The sequence below is a fragment of the Giraffa tippelskirchi genome, chromosome 6, assembly GCF_054371585.1.
Source record: "Giraffa tippelskirchi isolate mGirTip1 chromosome 6, T2T-mGirTip1v1.2.pri, whole genome shotgun sequence".
Taxonomy (NCBI): domain Eukaryota; kingdom Metazoa; phylum Chordata; class Mammalia; order Artiodactyla; family Giraffidae; genus Giraffa; species Giraffa tippelskirchi.
In genome coordinates, this window is record NC_137280.1 from 73,952,741 (window position 1) to 73,973,054 (window position 20,314).

General features: G+C 46.1%; 1 protein-coding gene across 50 annotated transcripts in view; it reads right to left on the bottom strand.

The window, feature by feature from the left end:
• PTK2 (protein tyrosine kinase 2) overlaps positions 1–20,314 on the bottom strand; it is a 194,072-nt gene that overhangs the window by 131,931 nt on the left and 41,827 nt on the right. For 15 of the 50 annotated variants that reach the window (XR_014057698.1, XM_081504177.1, XM_081504174.1 and 12 more), the window contains exon 3: positions 17,827–17,967. The exons of 27 other annotated variants lie outside the window; for them this stretch is intronic. Coding sequence is in view for 1 of the 23 variants with exons in the window: in XM_081504134.1 (XP_081360260.1) it covers positions 12,598–12,697 (100 nt within the window). In the remaining 22 variants the exon portion in view is untranslated. Of the gene's footprint in view, positions 1–12,597; positions 12,917–17,719; positions 17,968–20,314 lie in introns of all 50 variants that reach the window. 8 more of the 50 variants (XR_014057699.1, XM_081504169.1, XM_081504161.1 and 5 more) reach the window with 2 other exon arrangements.

A 20,314-nucleotide genomic window follows, 5' to 3' on the forward strand; every position in this document is an offset into this window, starting at 1 on the left:
TAAATGATACACTAGTGATAAAAAATCACTACAGCTGACCTTTAATAACGCAAGTTTGAACTGCCCAGGTCCACTTCTATCCGGATCTTTTTCAACAGTAAATAAACACTACAGACCTACACAATCCCTGGTTGGCTGAATCCTCAGCAGTGGAACCGTAGGTACAGAGAAGCCCTCACACAGGGGGTGAGCACAAGTTATTCGTGGACTTTCCCTGCACGAGGGCTGGCACCCTTACCCTACGCTGCTCCCGGATCAGCAAGGTGCGTGATAGGGAGCGTGTCAGGGAGGTGCTAAACCAGAAACAACGCACAATCCAGATAACCCTCTGTGGCCAAAACTCAATGGCAAAATCTTTCATAAACCTCTAAAAAGTAGGTCTAAACTTTTTTAGAAGATAAACCGTTGTGATGTCACCATGATAGAAGCTGCTTTCTATGATAGAATGTGGTTCTGCTTTATTGATTCGAGCTTTCCCTTGCTTGTTAAAATTGGATTTGTGCTATAAATGCTCAAATTGGCCAACACCTCCACCTTATCAAGCCTTCCTTGACCTTTCTGGACAGTTCCACGTGCAAGTCTGTTAACCACCACCCACCCCTAGTGGTGGTGTTCCTATCTGTCTTTCTGTAGGATTGAGGATTCAGAGAGCCTGGCATGTGGGGCACAAAACTGTGGGTTGGTCAGTTTGTGGGACAGTGTCCACTATGGAATGAGAAGTCCTAAGCGCTGCTCTCTGATGTACTGAGTCCTCTGCTTCCAAACAATTAAGAGAATTCTCTGCTGTTTGTGTGGTTCTCTACTTGGTTTTGGCCCATGGCTGAAGATGTACAACTGGGGCTGCCAACTCTGTCTCTAAGTGAGAAGAGCCTTCGCCCTCCTCCACCAGAGAGGCGGGCTCCGACTGGAGTTTGTAACTGCAGCCCTCTGCAATCTGGGGCTGGTTGCATTTTTTAGAACTTTTCAAGATTAACCAGTTATAGGCACCTGCTACTTACACACACTATTGAATATCTTTTTCAAAAAACCATCAAAGAAGAGGAAATGAAAAGGTATTTAAATTTGGCTTACTCATGTAATTTAGACCCCTGTTCTTCAAACTATCAGTGGTATATGACCAGCTCTGTTTTCCTTTCAAACCTGTCACAGACCAATACTTTGTAAAATACAATGGGGAGGAATTTCTAGAAAAATGAAATTTAAAAATAGAAGACATACAAAAGCCAAGCACAAAACTTCTATCATTAGAGTCAATGAACATAATACTGCCATCAAGTTGCTATGGTTTCCAGACACCTGTGCCAGATTCTGCTCTTACTTGGTCTTACACTGTGGACAGTCCCAGCACAGCCCCAGTCTGCGGGCCACCGCCAGTCGAGTCCCCACCAGGCACCAGGCTGCCTGGGGCAGCAAGAGGCCAGCGCCCACTGGACTAGGAAACGGGAAAGCAGACGGCCTATCAGCGGCAGCCGCCAACCTTCCAGCTTCAGGCCTCCCTTTCACTCACACACTCACTTCTTGGGAGAAGCAAGGCAATCCCAAGGCAGGTAGGTGTGAGGACACAGGAGCTGACAAGCCTTGGCACTGACCCCGAGGCTCACTGCACAATCCAATATAAATGCTCCATAAGACAGCACATAAGAAAAAGGAAGAAAAACACGAGGACCACAACAAGAATCTTACTCCAGAGCTGTCTTGCTTATATTCACTGTACATACTAAGATCCCACCAAGAGGGTAATCTCAGTAAGCTTGTGATGAGCTGGCCCTTTAATAAAACAGGAGATACTTGCCAAATTATGAGAAGCGAAGAACACAAATTGATACAGCTAACTTTTTTAAAAATTAAAGACATCAACCAGTTTGAAGAGTTTTAAGAATTTGATAATAACCCTAAAGTAAATCCTTAAACAACCTAGACAAGTGTGAAAGTTTTCTCCTTAATTTTGTTCTTTCACCCATGATTTGGGTTTATTTTCTCATAAAATGACTAACTTGAGTATCCTAAATGTCCCACAGTGATTCTACCAGACAGAGAAGCTAACACTAAATTATTTAAATGTCTGATATTGTAACATGGAAGGATATATATGAAACTACAATACTTTGGCCACCTGATGTGAAGAACTGACTCACTGGAAAAGACCCTGATCCTAGGAAAGACTGAAGGCAGGAGGAGAAGGGGATGACAGAGGATGAGATAGTTGGATGGCGTCACCGACTAGATGGACATGAGTTTGAGCAAGCTCCAGGAGTTGGTGATGGACAGGGAAGCCTGGCGAGCTGCAGTTCATGGGGTCACAAAGAGTCGGACATGACTGAGTGACTGAACTTGTTATTATAATGTCAGTGTGTGACAGTTTATATTTTTCAAACTCTCCCCTTTCCCAGTGCTCTTCTTCCAGTGTGACTTTGTCACCCCTTTCAAGAGGCACAGTCTCTGTTCCTTCCCCTCAAATCTGGGTAGGCTTAAGACTACATTAAGATACACCCTAAGCTAGGTCATTAAAGGCAACACCAAAAAAAAAAAGGAAAGAAGGAACCAAGGTTTCCATGGTGCCCTTGGGATGGTCACTCATGAAGTCCACCACCACATTAGACAGAAGTTCACGCAACCCAAGATCAGAGCTCCAAGAACCACACAGCTTCCGCTGAGCTTTCCACTGATGGGCGGCATCACCTCTGGAAAACCGAGACAGAGCCACCATGAAAGACCCACTGGCTCCCAGCTGTGCTGCCACAGACAGCACCACACAGAGGAGATGAGCCGGTCCTGCTGGGCCCTGCCCAGACTGCAGACCTGAACAGAACAAATAACTCGTGTCATCTGAAGCCATCACGTATCAGATGTCTTGTTTTCAGCAACAGACAAGTGATACAATGTATGTTCAACTAACAAACGCAGCAGTGATTCTTCCTTCACCTGGAAGTGTGGGGCATAAAATGACAACCAGAAGCTGTATGGACAATGCTTGCCTCCTTCTTTGCATTGTTAAATTAAAGATACAGAGTGAGCATCTTTTCAGTGCCTGGACAAAAGTCACATGCCTTCCTAAGTTTGAGTCACTTTCCTTCTACATTTTATTCTTTGTAATTTCAATGTCATGAAATACCTGAGAGTTCCTCTAATGGAAACTTTTTGCCATGTCACTTCCTCAGTGACATCTGTTTCTGTCACAATTATTTTCTCCACTTATGTCAGTAAGACATAAAAGACACCTACCTTTACTAAGTTCTTTTGGCTGCAAATCCAGAAAGTCTGGCTCAAAAGCAAAGTCAGCATTCCTAGAGTTGGCTATTTTTTCCTGTAACTTCATGTATGTTCAATTAGAGTCCTACAAAGTTATTTCCACCCGGTAGCAAAAGTTTTTGCCATACTGTGTACTTAATTTCTAAGATCCCTAATTAGTTAGAGACCTTCAAAGTAACTGAATACTGGAGACTTAAAAAAAAAAAATCCTAAGGAAATCAAGAATGGCAAAATATAACATATGTTCTTTATAAAAACCAAATTAATAAAGTGCTGATAAGATAAATGTATTTCAGATCGAAAATTAAGAGCATTCAGAATATGATAACCTATTCATTTATATTTTAACTGTGACCTGTCATGGTGATAGAAATCAACTCAGGTTTCCTTTCCGGGGACACTGACTGCAAGGGGCCAGAGGGGAGGCTGCGGGGAGCTGATAACTTTCCATACACTGATTCGGAAAGGGGCAGAAAACCTGGGCCAGGCTATGTAGGATTTACGCTCTTTACTGTATGGATGCTGTAACTTCAACTACTCATCTTTACTTACAAATATGAGAACAAAAAAGGTTTGTCAGAAGATTCTTATCCAACAACTGACCAAAAGGAACATGCAGAGTGCCAAAGCAGACTCAGTAAAACTGCCTGAGCCACAGTTACAGACCCGCACAGAGGCGCTTCACATGAACACAGTTACAAACGCCAACGATTCTCGAGTTCTGCGTTTCTGCCTCTGCCACTCTCTTAATGGCACATGCATGTGCTATTTTGAAAAATAAGTAAAATGTATGATGCTTGCAAATATGAAAGTACTCATTTACCATCTTTTATGAAAGGAGTTTTTAACTGCATTTATGATATATGGCCATACATATGCACATGTACGCGTACTCAAGACAGATGTCTTTAAGACTCTATTGAAAAATATGGGACATTTTCTCCAAAAAAATGCAAAGACACTAATAAGCACAAATTTTTACATGTGGCTGCAAAATTCACTTTTCCCTAAAATTGATACATGAAACCTAGCTCTAAGATTAACAGTCTAGCCAGTACCAACATTCATTACAAATAATTAAAACTGCCACTTACTGAGTGGCTCTACATGCAAGGCATAAACACACACTGTCTCATTTAATTTCATTTTCACCACAACCATTAAGAGGCACACGGTCCTAGCTCCATTAAGCAGGTATAAAGTCTAAAATGAAAGTCACCATATTCCAGGAACACAAAGCTACTCAGTGGTTGGTTTGTGACTGTGTGCAACTGAAGCTCTGAAAAACTCTTTCAGTTCAGGTACACTGTAGGGGCCCATCAAGTCCGGCCTAACGATGTTCTCTGCCCCTAAAATCCTAAGTTCAGTGACACAGTCCACTGCTCTCAGCATTCACGGATACACACACAGCTCTTCACCACTGCAATCCCAACAACGCTGGCAAGCATTGAATGTACACGATGGATCACGAATGAAAGGAAGAATGTTGTCTAAAGCAGGTCTCTGGCCTGCACAGGGCCTGTCAGGGAGAAAGCCTATGAGTTGCACATCCTGTCGCAGGTATGCGTCCGCCACACGTTCTCTGGTGTCGACTGGCTGTGGTGGAGTGACACGACAGGAGGAGGGCCATCTCCCCAGAATTGCTGGTGGCATTCAATGAGCAGCTACTGGGATGGAAAGAACGGACGGCAGGGGGCTGGCTGGAACACTGGACAGAACGGGTGCCTGGTGAACCTGGGCCACACAACAGAACCCCCACAGGCCTTCTGGGGACAGCAACGCTGAGCCTGTCTCCCCAGAGCCAGGCTAACTGCCAATTACTAGTGAACACATTAAGCATGATAGACTTTCTCAAACACTTCTTTGTCACTAACTGTAAAATTCCCAGATGAAAGAAACATGGTTAAAATATTTTTCTGTATTATTTTATAATTAAATACTTCACGATGTAAATTAAAGTAGAATTTATCAAAGCAGATGATCAAAATCAATGTAGAAAACCTACGTTAAATTATTCCTTCACCACTTCTAAGTTTACGTCTAGTATACCACATATAGCATCAAAAAGCTTCGCCTGTTTAAGAAGAGATTCCCTCAAGGAGTTCTTCACACAGTAGGATCGCCATGACCTGATCGCTCCTCTTGCACAGTTGACTGTCTCTTTCGCACGGCGGCCCTACGCGGTGGCTCCCATCAGTCACCTCACTTACACGTGTGGTCACTGAGGCACTGAGGTTAGGCGACTGCCCCAGGTCACCCAGCTGTGAGTGTGCATGCTCACTTTCACACCAGATCCCGGCTGGTCCAGGGGCGAGCCACAAAGCCTCAGCACAGCACACAGGGGCCGTGCAAGCCCCTGTGCAAATGGACCCCATGCCAACCAGTATCACCGTGTGATCCCTAGGCAAGTTCGGTCAGCTATGTTACCTGCATCTAAACCACCAAACTACCTTATAATTTTCTTTAGTATATCATGTACTTTCCACCTACTAATTCGACCTTCCCTGGCCCTACATGTAATGCACTCTCCCAGGCAATCAGGAACCCCTGATGAGAGGTCCTCCTGAGAAAAGCCACCACAGACCAGCGCACTGAGAGCACGGTGCTGGGGAGAGCCCAGGGAAAAGAAAGGTCCAGCTCAGACTTGGGACACGGTCAGGGTTCCTAAGCAAGGTGAGTTCCAAGCTGGGATCCTGAGAACGGGTATCAAAACCTAAACCTGACCAAAGACAAGGTGGCTGGTGTGGTGAGAGCGCCCCGGGGAGCCAACACAAGGCCAGCGTGCCTTAAATTCAATCAGCAGGGAGCAGGACAAGGCCCAGTTGCAGAGGCAGGTTCAGAGCCTGGCCGGTGTTAGGATTTGCACCTGGGCAGGCATTCAAGTCTGTTTGGACCAATCAGAAGGCTTCTGTTATAACCCAGACAGGGCTGACTATGGCCTGAGACCACAGATTTGAAAGCTATAAAAAAATCCAAGAGGACAGGATTGATCAAACTGCATTTATAAAACTGAAGGAGACAGTTAGCAGCCATTTTTCTGGCTTGGGCAGCTAAGTGGAAAAGTGACAGCATTCCACTGAGATAAGGAACACAAGAGGGGCAGACCTGTTGGAGGGGGCTGGGCAGGAAGGAAAAGATCAATTCTGCTTGGTATTTGTTACTGGGAACAACTCGGGTCCAAATGCCTGAGCTTAAGCCAGATGAAGCAGGCACTTCATGCCTCAGGTTACAGGAGTGAAGCAGGGAGCCGGGACTCCTGGACATTTACTCTGGAACGGGGATAAGTGTCGGGCCACCACAGCTGCTCTCAGGCTGGGGAAGGGGGGCCTGACACACACGACTCAGATATCTTGATGAGGGTTCTCTGAAGCCTTCTAAAACACAAATAGGATTTCCCAGCTGTACTCCTAAGGAAGAGAAGTAAACCTGCCTTCGGGAAAACACCCCCACTGGTGCCCTCTCTCCTGAGGGAGGGGGCCCTGGGCAACATCAAAACCGCATGAGGTGAGCACTCCCAACCTAAACCTGACCTGCTGTTCATAAAAGAAGAGTGACTGTCCTAAAACATAGAGATTGATCTCGACTGTCTGATTTGAAACGTGTTGTTATCAAGGCCACTCATGAGACAGGGGCCAGGGTTCATAGAGGTTTACTTCAAGAATTATTCATGCTGCATTTACCATGCCAGGACTGTTCTATGCACTTAAAAACGAAATCATTTAATTCTCATAATAACTTTTTTTCCCCCACTTTCTGGATGTGGGAAGAGAGAAGCAATTTGCCCAAGCCCACAGGCCTGGTGAACAGGGCTCAGCCAGGCAGGGGAGCTGCAGAGGCCCAGCCTTTGCTCAGCAAGCCCTGCCGCCCAGGGTGTGCTGAGTCTGCACCTTCGCTTGAAAACTTGGTCACTAGCAGGCCGCAGCACTGCCTGGCAACACAGCAACACACAGCGGAGCGGTCGTCCTCTCCCTCCGTCACGGTCACCGCCACGCTGTCTTGGCCTCTGCCGAGAGCCAGCTGCAAGGTGCTACTGCTCCCGCCTGCTCCCTCACAGCCGCTGGCCTCGTCCACTTGCTCCTGCCAGTCTCCTGTAGGCAAACGCATGTGCCACACCTCCCTTAGAGTAACTGATTCTACACAAACATTTACAGAGCCAGCTACTAGTATGGATTAAAAAAGCTGTAACCCTAACCTGAAGAGCATTCAGCCTAGTTAGGAGAGCTGCACACGTGCGCGCACACACACACTCTGCCTGTCTCACGTGTGTGGCTAATGACAACTGTAACAAGTACTATTTAAAAACTGTTTTAAAAAATCAGTATCACTAACCATAAAGTCACTAGAAAGAACTCAGTAGTTTTTTACTTTTCAAAAACCCTGCACCACCTTTCTCATGGCTTCTGGCCACACAGACCTGGGCTGCTGCAGGCAGACGGTCACCTGCTCATGAGGCTCCTGACCTCCTGAGTAAGGAGGCCGAGAGCAGGACAGACCGGTTCCACCTCCTAGGTGTGCATTTCACTGCAGAGGAGCAGAGGAGCATGCCATGTACTGGTGAGGAAAGCGGTAAAGCTCTAGAGTCACCTGTGGAGATAACCCTGGGAAGAACTAGCGGCCCCTTCCCCAAACACAACAAGGATGAGTGAAGGGTCTGAATCCCCACTGCACCGGCCCTGTGGGTGAGGGAACCGACGCGGACAGGACTCTCAACAGGACTGAAGAGGGTTCACGGCGATGCTCCGGTCACAACGGCAGAATTCTGGACACAGAATGCACCCCTGTTCTCTTCACCATCCCCTCCCTCCCTGCCCTCCCTGCAGCAGCAGCAGAAACCTGTTACCATCACGTTCTTGGTTTACCATAAACTCATGTACCAGACACACCTGCTCCCTGTGGGGGACACAAACACACTGCACCAACGTTTACACAGTTAAGTCCCTACGATGTGAGGAAAGGGACCAGCACCAGGGAGAACTCAGGGATCAGAGCCGGGTGGCTGGGGGTTCACAGAGGGAACTATGACAGGAGAGATGCCCCAGGAGGGGACACGCACCCACACCTGAGGAGGAGTTCAAGGGACTGACAGATGGCGCCCGAGGCAGGAAGACAGTGAGGGGCAGAGGCAGACGAGGTGTGCCTCCCGTGGGGTCGGGTAAGGGAAGGACAGTGCCAGGGGAGGGGGCGACAAGGCCTGAGGCCCAGCAGCAGAGCCTCGGTCTTTAGAAGTGGGCAGAGAATTAGCAACAAGAGCCCACAGAGAAACGGGGTGCAAGGCAAGGCTTCCCTACTCACCCCCTCCAGTGGCCTTCCGCAACTCAATCAGTGGAGAAGCCCAGGTTCTCTAGAACACACCAACATCATGTCTCAGCACCTCTGCTTGCGGACTGCTACGGAGGACGGAGGACCCTCCTCACCCTCTCAGCCGAAATCAAAGATGCCCCAGACTCTACCAATTCAGCTTTTTTTTTTCACTCAGCAAACAACTGCTGAGTGCTGTTAATATGTCCCACCATGCAGGATCAAAAAGTAATGAGACCCGAGCCTGGCTGCAAGAACCAGGTAACAAGAGTCAAGCAAGTAAGCAGAGCTGTGTGAGTCACTGGCTACGCCAGTGAGGGCAGGGCTCAGCCCTGGGGCCGGAGAGAGACAGAAGGCTACAAGCAGAGCAGAGGCCTGAAGGCTTCACGGGTGAAGAAGGAAAGTTCCACGCAGGAGCAGCAACAGCGCAAGAGGCCGACAAGGCCAGCCCAGCAGGGTTCTCTCAGAAAGCTAAGTGTGCACAGAGCGGAGACGCTGGGGCCTGCAGGAGCTGGGGAGGCAGGGAGAGGGCGGAGGAGAGGCAGGCAGGGCCTCATGCAGGCGCAGGGTGGACGGGATCCACTTAGGTTAGTGTGCACTGGGGCCGCTACATGGAGGCGCTGCTCCCTGTGTTGGGCACTCAGGACTCAGGTGTCCTCTGGAAAGCACCTGATTTCTGTGACTGTAAACATGCAGGTATCTACATAGTTACACTGTAGCTATAAAATGGTCTATACACTTATATAAAAATATACTTTTAATCTGTCTCCCCCACGAGTCAATTAGCTCCTCAAGCTGTCAGACCACATGGCTGTGGTCCCACAGGCATGGCAGAGGACCAGGAGGTAATTCCCAGTGCAGCCATCAGACCCTGGGAGCCGACCCAGACCCATCTGTTGAGAGAACTAGAATGCAGTACGTGTGCTGCTACAAGAGGAAATGCAGAGACCAATTCACTGCTTTTGTTGAGCAATTTTTAAGGCAAGTGGATTAGCTAACTCTACATAGAATTTGCTCATTCATTAGGTAATATTTATTTATGCCAATTACTTGTCAAGCAGAAAGAAACTTGACACAACCCCTGACTTTGTTAAGTTTAGCATCCAGGAAAGAAGAGATCAAACAAGTGTGATACACTATGATGAATAACAGTAAACACAGACTGAAGCAAAGACTCAGGACAGACCATCCAAGAGAAAGAAGCTGGTTTAGCTGAGACCTAAGGGTGGGCTGGAGCTGGCTGGGCAGAGAAGGGAGAGAAGAGGCAACGGCAGGTGCAGGAGGCCTGAGAGGAAAGACTCTGGGTATTCTGGGTGCTGAACAGTCAACAGGGATGAGAGGCCAACGGCCCACAGCTGAAGACGCAAGCAGAGCCAGACAAAGTGCCCTGCAGGCCAGGCGAAGGGGCTGCAGTTTCACCTCATTCTAGAAAGAAGCCACCGGGCAGTTTTAATAATACCAGATTCATGTTTCTACAAAATCCCTCCAGCAGGTATGTGAAGGATAAACATGTGAGGACACAGGAAGACAAACAGGAAGCAACTCCCATGGCCCAGAGCGAGAGAAGGTGAGGAACCATCAGGATAAAAAGATGGATCCCTTATACATGGAGAAAGGCATCAGAGAGGCACCCTGGGTCTGTGGCATGATCAACTGAGTGGACGGAGCTTTGACACGTTTATTAGACAGAGGATTTGGGGAGGAACTGATTTCAGTGGCAACAAGTAAGAAGCTCCTCTCTGGCTGGTATCAGATGCTTATGAAAAGTATACATGTAGATATCAAGAGACAGCTGACCCAGAGATGGACGGATGGATGGATGGATGTTTAAAATACTGATACAGAAAGAACATGACTTTAACCACAGGATCCAGAATCACACAAAGGAACTATTAATAGTATATTCAATTTCAATCTACCACTGAAAAACAGAGGGGGGAAAAAAATCAACAGCACATTTGTTCCTGACAACCAAATCTGACACCTCTCAATCCTTCCCAGTCTTTCAAAGAGACAAAACAAACAATGCACACACTGATGTAATCAAAGAACTTTCCAAGCAGGACTTTCTGCACTTAGTAGCCTTGCAGCCAATTACACAGCACTGTAAACATTTACACTTACTTCAATAGTCTGAATTTAAACTGTCTTCAAGCCTAGGAAATTATGACATAGTTGAACACAATTTATAACAACGTCTTCTTAAATATGTTAAAACATGTTAAAATACAATCTTCCTCGGTTGCAATCTAAGGCGGGTTCTCTAACATTAAATTCATCAGTACAATAATGTTATTATAGAAAAGACTCCAGACTGTTTTTAAGGATAAAGGTTTCAGTTCAAAGTACACAAATATGGGTCCTATTACTTTTAGCCTGTTCTAGTAAGGATTTTCGGAGAAGGCAATGGCACCCCACTCCAGTACTCTTGCCTGGAAAATCCCATGGACGGAGGAGCCTAGTAGGCTGCAGTCTATGGGGTCGCTAGGGGTCGGACACGACTGAGCGGCTTCACTTTCACTTTTCACTTTCATGCATTGGAGAAGGAAATGGCAGCCCACTCCAGTACTCTTGCCTGGAGAATCCCAGGGACGGGGGAGCCCGGTGGGCTGCCATCTATGGGGTCGCACAGAGTCGGACACGACTGAAGCGACTTAGCAGCAGCAGCAGCAGTAAGGATTTTACACATCTTCTTACATCGGGCCATGGCTGTTCTGTGAGGTTATTGTGACTGATCAGAGCCAGTGTGAGCTTTAGGACGTCCAACTGCAGACCGAACTTTGGATACATAGTCTCTAGGTTTGAGGTCTGTCTCTATCTAGAAGTAGTGATTTTACACTCGAAAATAACCAATTCAGCCAATTCCTGTATAGGAACACTGCTGTCTGTATCACACAGCAAAAATTAATCACCTAAGGGTGAGAGAGTAAGCAGAGAAGGCAGAGGGGCCTGTCCTGAGACCGTGCCTTCACGCTGACACCCATGGGGTCCTGGACTCAGTCCCAGGAGCAGACAGGGCACAAGCCCCTCCGCCTCCCCCACGCTGTTAGAACCTGCTCTGCAATGATCCACCTGCGACAACGCCTGTTCCAGTCCTACAGGCACACGGACCTGACCTCAACACCCTCTCTACCTTTTCCCTCTTGTATATAGGTGAGCTCTTTTCTCATGCCCACAGCCCACCTCTATCAGAATGATATTCCAATAAAAACGCCTCTATTTATTTACTCTCCAGTCAGCAAACATAATGGAAAAATAACTGGCTGCAATCGATTGCTTTGGAACGAGCAAAAACACTATAATCTCTTCCAAAATTCATACTTCTAGTAAGATATTTAGGTTTTTTTTTTTTTTAATAATACAATATTCACTACTAAAGTAAAGCAGTCTACCCATTTTGGTCTTATTCATGTGTGAATTATATGCATTCTTAACTTCTAAACGTGTTCCTCAAACACATGTTACAACAAAATGCTACATTTTGTGTTTTTATTTTTATATAACTGAAGCCTCTAACCACATTACAGGGGAAAGCTATTTATTCACAGCCCTGCCGACCCTTCGAGACAAGCCCACCTTGCAATAACAAGGAGTTTCCAAATAAATATACAATCTTTACAGTGAGTAAAGGAAACCAATTTTTGAAATGGGAAAATCTACGTTATTCCTTTTCCTACAGTATGTTTAAACTAAAAATTAGTCTCTTTATCCTTTAAAAACTTCCACATGGCGGAATGGATAAGGACATCTTGATTAACACTGAAAATAAAACATGAAACTTTAAGTGACATAGGACAGGCTATATAGATAAAAAATATTTTACTCACTTAAATGCATTTTCATAAAAACAATTTTATTTACTATTTGAAATGCTCTCTAAATGGTTTTATGCAATAGCTGCAAACCCATACCAAATAATTTCCAACTTTCCTTAAATTTAACTGTAAATCAATCGGAAATAAGTCCTGACAAACTCTTATCCACCTTTTTAGTGCAAAAGCATGAATCTAAATAAAACTTAAACTGAACAGATTTTTAAGTTATTTATACCTTTAGCCCAACACACTGGAAATGGACTACAGCCGCTCTTCTCCATACAGACAGCACCTGCAGGTTCCAGGGCCCCTTGGCCCGCCACTTCCAACAACATAAACTCAGTCCTAGAAAGACCACGCCAGGAGTCCGCACACCAAGTCCCTGGTCATCACTCCCACCGGACTTGCTTCGATCCACATTCAAGACTAAGCTTCCCCTCTGCGCTCCTTTTTTCAGAGCTTGAAGCAAAATTTGGGAGGTGTTCCTTCTGTAATATTTTCCAGCAGCTTGAAGAATGCCTCTCAGTTACAGAATCTTCTCAAGCTTCCGCAATCTGAAACACAGACCGTCCTGGCCAGATTAAGCTCCTGAACAGAAAGAAACCAGCGAGTAACGTGACCCCAGGGATCTGTGTTCCTAGATTCATTCAGGGAAGGAGGGCGAGAGGGTGGGGAGGAGGGGACAGAGGGAGGAGGGACAGGGGGAGGAGCCCCGGGCAGCTGGGAGCCTGAGCCTGCGCCTTATTAACATGCTAATCTCACCCTTCTGTTCAATTCATCTGGCTGACTTCTGTTTACAGAACCGAGAGGCAATTCTAAAACTGGGTAAGCTGCAAATCAAGTCTGACCCAGATCAGGTCTGTAGGTGCCTGTGCAAACCATTTTTGTTTTCAAAGTCATGCTTCTGGCATTTTATCAGCCTAATTCTGACCTTACAGTTAAAAATAACTACCTTAATGAAATAAGAATAATTTTGAAAATAAAATCCTGATCGACACTAAAAACAAGTCTGTAAAAACTATGTCCACAGGAACCCAAATATATTTGAGGTTAAGATATTTCTTCAGATTGATACTTGAAAAGTATGTTTGTAAATTTATAAAAACTATCTAGAAAACACATAAAAACAAGAATGTGAGGTTGCCAGATACTTTCAAAATTAGTTTAATGGAATACTGAGGGATCCAAGATGCATTTCTTTTTTTAGCTTTAAAATATAATAATAAACTCATACTGAACAAGTAGGAGAGAAAAACACTCTAATAATCTGTACGAGCAACTTTCTTTAAAAATACAAAGCTACTTACTTTCTTCACTCAAACTGAGAGATAATCAAGGTCATCTAAAAAATTCAGCTATTTGAACACAATCCACACTTAGTATCTGAGCAGTTAAATAATATTATCTAAGCAGTAAGATAATAAGTAACTAGGCTCCTAGAGCCTTGCCTGAGTACAGTTTAGCCCTCCTAATATATGGGTAATTTTGTTAGTAGAAAATCCCACATGCTAATAAAAAGACAAGTACTCTACTTAACTGGGAACAGGATCTTATGACTTCACTAACTTCTGGAGGGGGGTGGAAACTGAACCAAGGCTGTGTGCAGGGATGCCTCAGGGCCAGGTGTTCCACTTCAACAGCTCAAGATGCTGCCCTGTCTGCAGGCTTTACCTTCAGGCTCCTAACTGCAGGCCTAACTCAAGTGGCTGCCCCTACAACACAGTGAAAACTATCATTTAGCAAAGAAAACTCTGAACTCAGGCAACAGTGGGAAGAAAGAGGGCTCCAGAAAACAGAGGCAAGCTAGCCAGAAACAGAGCAGAAGAAAAAGGCGGACAGAGCCGGTGGAACTCCTGAAAACCAGCCCAGCCTCCCCCACCTCCTAGGCGAGCCCGCGACAGGAAGGCCCACTGCCGTCACGGGTACATCAAGGCACATCCCAGGGATCTGGGCATCTGGTTCAGCCCCACAACCAGGGCTCAGGGCTTAATCTGAACCATCAACCAACAGACTACAAATGGCCCGAGTAAACTGGGAGTCTCTCTTGGAACCTAAGATTCTCAAAAATTTTAAAAACAACTCAAAGCTACCTTTCCTTGTCACCAACTGTATTACACACAGCTGATACTGATTCCATCTAATTTCCACACTGAAGCAAAAATAGTGCCATCACCTCTTCGAAAGACGTGTAAAGACAGGGCCATTCAACCAGGCAGAGGCACAGTCTCTAAGCCCACCCACAGCCCAGAAGGCATGGCAGCAGCTGTCCAGAGCGAGCAGCAGGTGGGGCCGGAGCGCACGCAGGGCAGTGGCGGCGGACACGGCGCCTGGGGAGAGCGTGGGTGAGGGGGGAAGGCTAGGGTCGAGATGAAGTAACCAGCAGGCGCCAGCTTTCTCTCCCTCCAACCAAGCTAACTGAAACTTTATTTCAGTATCCAAATGTCACCTTCTGGTGTGCAAGGTCGAAAAGCTGGAAAGATACAGAGAAGCAAAATTTCTCCAGGACAGGAGGACCAGAGGCGGCCTGAGGAAGAGGCAGCTACAAGGAAATTCAGCACCTCTGGTGGTGGTGGTTCAGTCGCTAAGTCATGTCCAACTCTGCAACCCCATGGACTTGTAGCCTGCCAGGGGCCTCTGTCCATGTGATTCTCCAGGCAAGAATACTGGAGTGGGTTGCCACTTCCTCCTCTAGGGGATTTTCCGAAGCCAGGAATTGAACCAGGGTCTCCTGTCTTGCAGGCAGATTCTTTACCAACTGAGCTACAAGGGAAGCCCTCAGCACCACTGAGGCTGCTGAAAAGAAAAAGCTGACGGTGTGAGGGCAGAGAAAGATGCAGGTGTTCTGGGAACAGCAGGGCAGCACCTGCAAGTCAGCCCTGTGCCAGCTGCTCTCACAGGAAACGACTGACTTCAATCCTGAACACAACCCCAACAAAGCACTCTACAGAAAAGGATCCTGAGGTTTCAGGTGGACCTGCCTCAGGCCGAAGAGCTGAAAAAGAACGAGTCCTAGCCAGGTTGGTTATATCTCTACTCTTGTTTTCTTTTTGCTAAACATTAAAACTACTCCTGCTTTTAAACTCCCAAATTCAGTGACATCTTGAAAAGAACAGGAAAGGCCTACAGTTCATGGCAACAGAAGTAAAAAAAGTAATAAGCAATCCCTTTAAGCTTTGATTTATGAAATTCTACATGTTAATATAGAAAGTTCTTTGATATTTAAAACAACTTCTTTGTAGTATCTGTCTAGCTGAACAACTAGTTAAGTGGTAAGTCCACTTAACAAGCAAACTCTTAATTAAAATTTACAAGAAAGATTACTATTTGCTCAGGCCCCAAACCTTAGTTACCCCGACTCCTCTCTCTGTCTCTGAGGATCAGAACAACCCATCAGCAAAACCCGTTATCCTCACCTTGAAACTACACCTCGGCCGTGACCCCTCCCTGCCCACTGCCCTATGTCTGCTTCCATCCTGCACATGGGTCAAAGCCACAGGCCATCCCCACTCCCCCATCTCCAATCCGGCTGCCCCATACATACTCTACTCTCAACCCAGCAGCTGCAACTGGCCCTTCCTTTCAAAACAATCAAGCACACCATTTCACTCCTTTGCTAAAACTCACCAAAAGTTCTCCAGCCCCCCCAGCAGGTGACCTACACACTGAGCATGGCCTGCAAGGCCCTGAAAGCTCCCCTCCCAGCCACACCTGGGGTACTCACCAAGCCCGCCCCCGGGGTCTTCTCAGCTCCAGTCACACTGACTTCCACTCTGCCTTGTGCCCACACCAGGCGTGCACAACCTCAGGCTTTTACACGGCCTGTCCCTCTAGGTGGGACACTCCTGTCTCAGATAACCACAAGGCTCAAATATTACTCACTCCACTCACCTCGTCTAGAAGTGCACAGCCATACCCTAATCCCAGTTCCATCTGCCCCAAAGCACACGCACCTCCTACAACCCCACGTGACTTATTCCTGCCCTTCGTCCCCCGCCTAGCTGCCCCACCACAACGCACTCTCCACAGTGGGAAGGACACCACTGGGTCTGTGCACTGTCCCCAGGGCCTCACTGCTAATACGGTCGGTACAATGTACAGGCCGCACTCCACACTACCTTCTCGCCCCATGGGTAAGGAGGAGATGGCAGAGGGGCAGTCTAGGTTCTAGGTGTCAGAGCCCGACATTCAGCTTCGTGACAGCATGGCCAGTCTTGGTCTTGGGCACTGCTTCACCTCCAAGATCCAGCAAAGGGGTTTGAAGAATATCTACAGAATGAATACGTGCATCATACTTGTTGCAAACCTTGCTTTTCTTCCCCATAAGAATGGAAAAAGAAAAATTGACATGAATTCTAGGAAAACGATGTGGAAATGCCCTTCCATGTCTGACATAAAAAACAAACCACACAACTGCAGTATTCTGATACTCCGAACAGAACTTCCACTGCAGATGTTAATAGAACCAAATGATACTAGTGTATAAGATTAGATAAAACCACTGGAGGGCTAGCAAAGAATGCTATGAACAAGGTTAGTGAGCAGAACCCTTCACACAGTGTGTAGGTCTGCCCACTCTGGCTTCCCTACAGAAACCTGGCCTGAAATCAGAAAGTCACCAGGGGGGACTTCTCTGATGGCCCAGTGGTTAAGACTCTGCTCTTTCGATGCAGGGGCAGCGTTGTCGTCCAATCCTGGTCAGGGAACGAAGATTCCACATGTCCCATGGTGCAGCCAAAAAAAGATTAAAAAAAAAAAAATTTAAGAAATAAACAATCTTTAAAATAAGAAAGAAAAGAAAGTCACTGAGAAAGAACTATTAAGAAACAAACTGCTTACAAATGTCACAAAAGCAGCTCACAAAGATGCAACCCTGACTTTCACGTTCTCATACAGTTTTCACGGTTTCTGTTGTTTGCCTTAAGTTAGACCAAAACTCCTCGGCAGTACTTCTTAGAAGGGTAAAGCACTGGTAAATGGTTTTATGTCAACCAACAAGAGGAATTTGTAAAAACATATAATGTAATTCACATTATATACACAATTCAAAATTTATCTTCTCTTGCCTTTCTTTATGCCTCATTAATCAAAAGTTACAGATTTAAATAAAATCAACACTTTTACAACATGGTACCTCCATTAGCAACTGATAGGTACAATATACCCAACTTCTGTCAGCTGGGTGCCTGTTCTAAGCTTACTTCCATTCAGACTCAGAGAATTATCTGTTCAATGTCACTGTGACTCACTGTCTCCATCACAAACACAGAAAAAAAATTTTTCTGGAAGTTTTAATATCAATAAAAATTATGATTTGGTAAGAACTAAAGAAACTTAGTCTTAACAATGGATATAATTACCTTCTGAAGACAGACAGACAATAGGTCTCAAAACACAACATACTCCAAAAGGTGATGGTACTGGTATTACTTGTTTTCCCTGCCAAGTTTCGTGACAATTACCATACCTCCCTTCTGTTACTCTGGAGGAGCTCTGGGGAAGCTGAGGAAGGCACTGAATTTGCAACTGGAAGGTGCAAAGGAGCCCCAGTTCTACCCGTGGGACAAAGAAAGAGTCATTTCACCATCCTGAACCTCAGTCTGTTCACCTGAAAAACAAGGACAACGACTATCACTTATTGAACCGTGAAAATGTCAGTCACAAAACAGCAGAACAGCAACACTAATAATAATGAAAATATGATAATAATGATGCCAAGTTAATGCCTACTATGCACCAAGCCCAGTTCCAAGTACTTTTAAAATACTGACTTATTTAGTTATTAAAAACCACTCCCACGAGGCAGACTCTATCACCTCCACTGCACAGATGAAGGAACTGGAGCACAGAGAGATAACTTGTTCCAGGTCACAGAGCTTCTAGGAGCAGAGCTGGAAACCAAACTCGGCCAGCCAGGCCCACAGTCTATGTTCCTTACCAATCTGCTAAGTGTGCATACATGCTCAGTTGCTCAGTCATGTCCAACTCTGTGATCTCATGGACTGTAGCCCACCAGGCTCCTCTGTCCATGGACTTTCCCAGGCAAGAATACTGGAGTGAGCTGTCATTTCCTTCTCCAGGGGACCTTCCTGACCCAGGGATTGAACCTGCTTCTCTGGCGTCTCCTGTACTGGCAGGTGGATTCATTACCACTGTGCCGTCTGAGAAGCCCAACCTGCTAAGAGCCTTACACCTGTTTTCTCAATTAACACAACCAATGATGTAGATGATGTTAAAATCCACAAATGAGGATTGTCCATGTGGACAAACTGAGGAACAGAGATATGAAGCAGCATACCTAACATCAAGCTAGCTGGTCAGCAGTGGAGCTGGGATAGCACCAGCACTCGGATACCAGCCAGACCACACCCTGCAACCACCGCCCCGGTGATGCCACCTGCAGAGGCTGCAAAGCTTTCCAGAGAGGGGTGGGAGGCAGGCCCCACCTGGCCTCCAGAGGATGGCTGGGTCACGTTGAGGACCAAAGGGACGAAGAGGAAGAGAAGAAATGTGCCTGAGGGCAGAGCACAAGACAGACAGGCCACTCTCTCCCCTACACAGCACCCCACGGTGGTCCCTGGTGTCAGCAATCCTGCCCAGAACACATTCAGACAAGATGCTGAGCCTGCAGCTGGCACCTGAGAGACGCATCCAAACCAACAGGAGACATCCATCCATCCTAACGGATGAACCAACACTCAAGAGATGACACAGAGGGAAAATGTCTTCTAAAAAGGCAGAAAGCCCTGAACCTACTATTAATCTAAATAATTCTGAACTAGAGGGTTCCCAGAGACACTAGTTCATAGCCATTTCTTGTTTATTTTGCCACATAAAAGATCAGCACTAAATTTCAGGTTAAGAATCAGTTGAGAGTTTAAGAGGGAAAAAAGGGCCCTGAAATGTGTGAGAAGATGCTGCTACAGTTTTTCACAATACAATGGGTAGCAGAGGTACAGTAACACAGGGTGAGAGAAGACATTCACCGAACGGAAATTTTCAACCTAAATGTATTTAACATGTTATGAAGTAGAGGGCAGTTTTTGCGTACATTGACCAAAATGACACAAATAATCAAAGGGAATCAAGTAGCTATTTAATATGTTGAAACTGTTCAACTTTGAAACTTTTACTGAACAGGCATATACATATCCAACTTACCTCATCATTTCATCACCATATATTTTTTACCCTATAAATCCAATTTATCCATAGTTTGACCACTCACCTTATTTAGCAAACAGCAACAGTATCAAAGCACTGGCTCCCCGAATTAGGTAACTGAACCGGAGAGAGCCCAAGAGAACCGCTGGTGTCTGGTTAAAAACCAGGCCGTGCGACTGCAGGTTGTGAGCAGACGGCTATAGCTAAAACGGGTGCTGGGGCCAGGGGGACCCCTGGTGGTAAATGAGCCTCTTCTACAACCTACATTCCTCAGCTATAAAGAGGGACATATCAACTATCTACATTTTAAATTATCCCTCACAGTGGCCTGGAAAAAGAAGGCATTTCTACAGTGTAACCCAACAGAAGCACCCAGTACGGATCCAGTCGTTACTCCAGTCATACTCTGAGTAAGAGGCACCAGTGAGTCTTCTCTCTTTCCAAACACAGCTGCACAGTGGCTGGTTTCCTTTGTCCATCTCCCTCCTCCATGACTCTGGTCTTGTCATACTGGTGTCAACAGGTGCTATTCCAACTCAGCTAGCAGCATATAGAGTCACTTTTTCAATTCTACCTAAAATTTCTTATCATTAAAAAGTTATTAGGGACTTCCTGGTGGTCCAGTGGTTAAGAATCCGCTTTCCAATGCAGGGGACAAGGGTTCGATCCCTGGTCAGGGAACTAAGATCCCACATGCTGAGGGGCAGCTAAGGCCCTGAGCCACAACTAGAAAGAAGCCTGAGTGCCCAAACTCACTCGCTACAATGAAATATCCCACTTGCCACAACTAA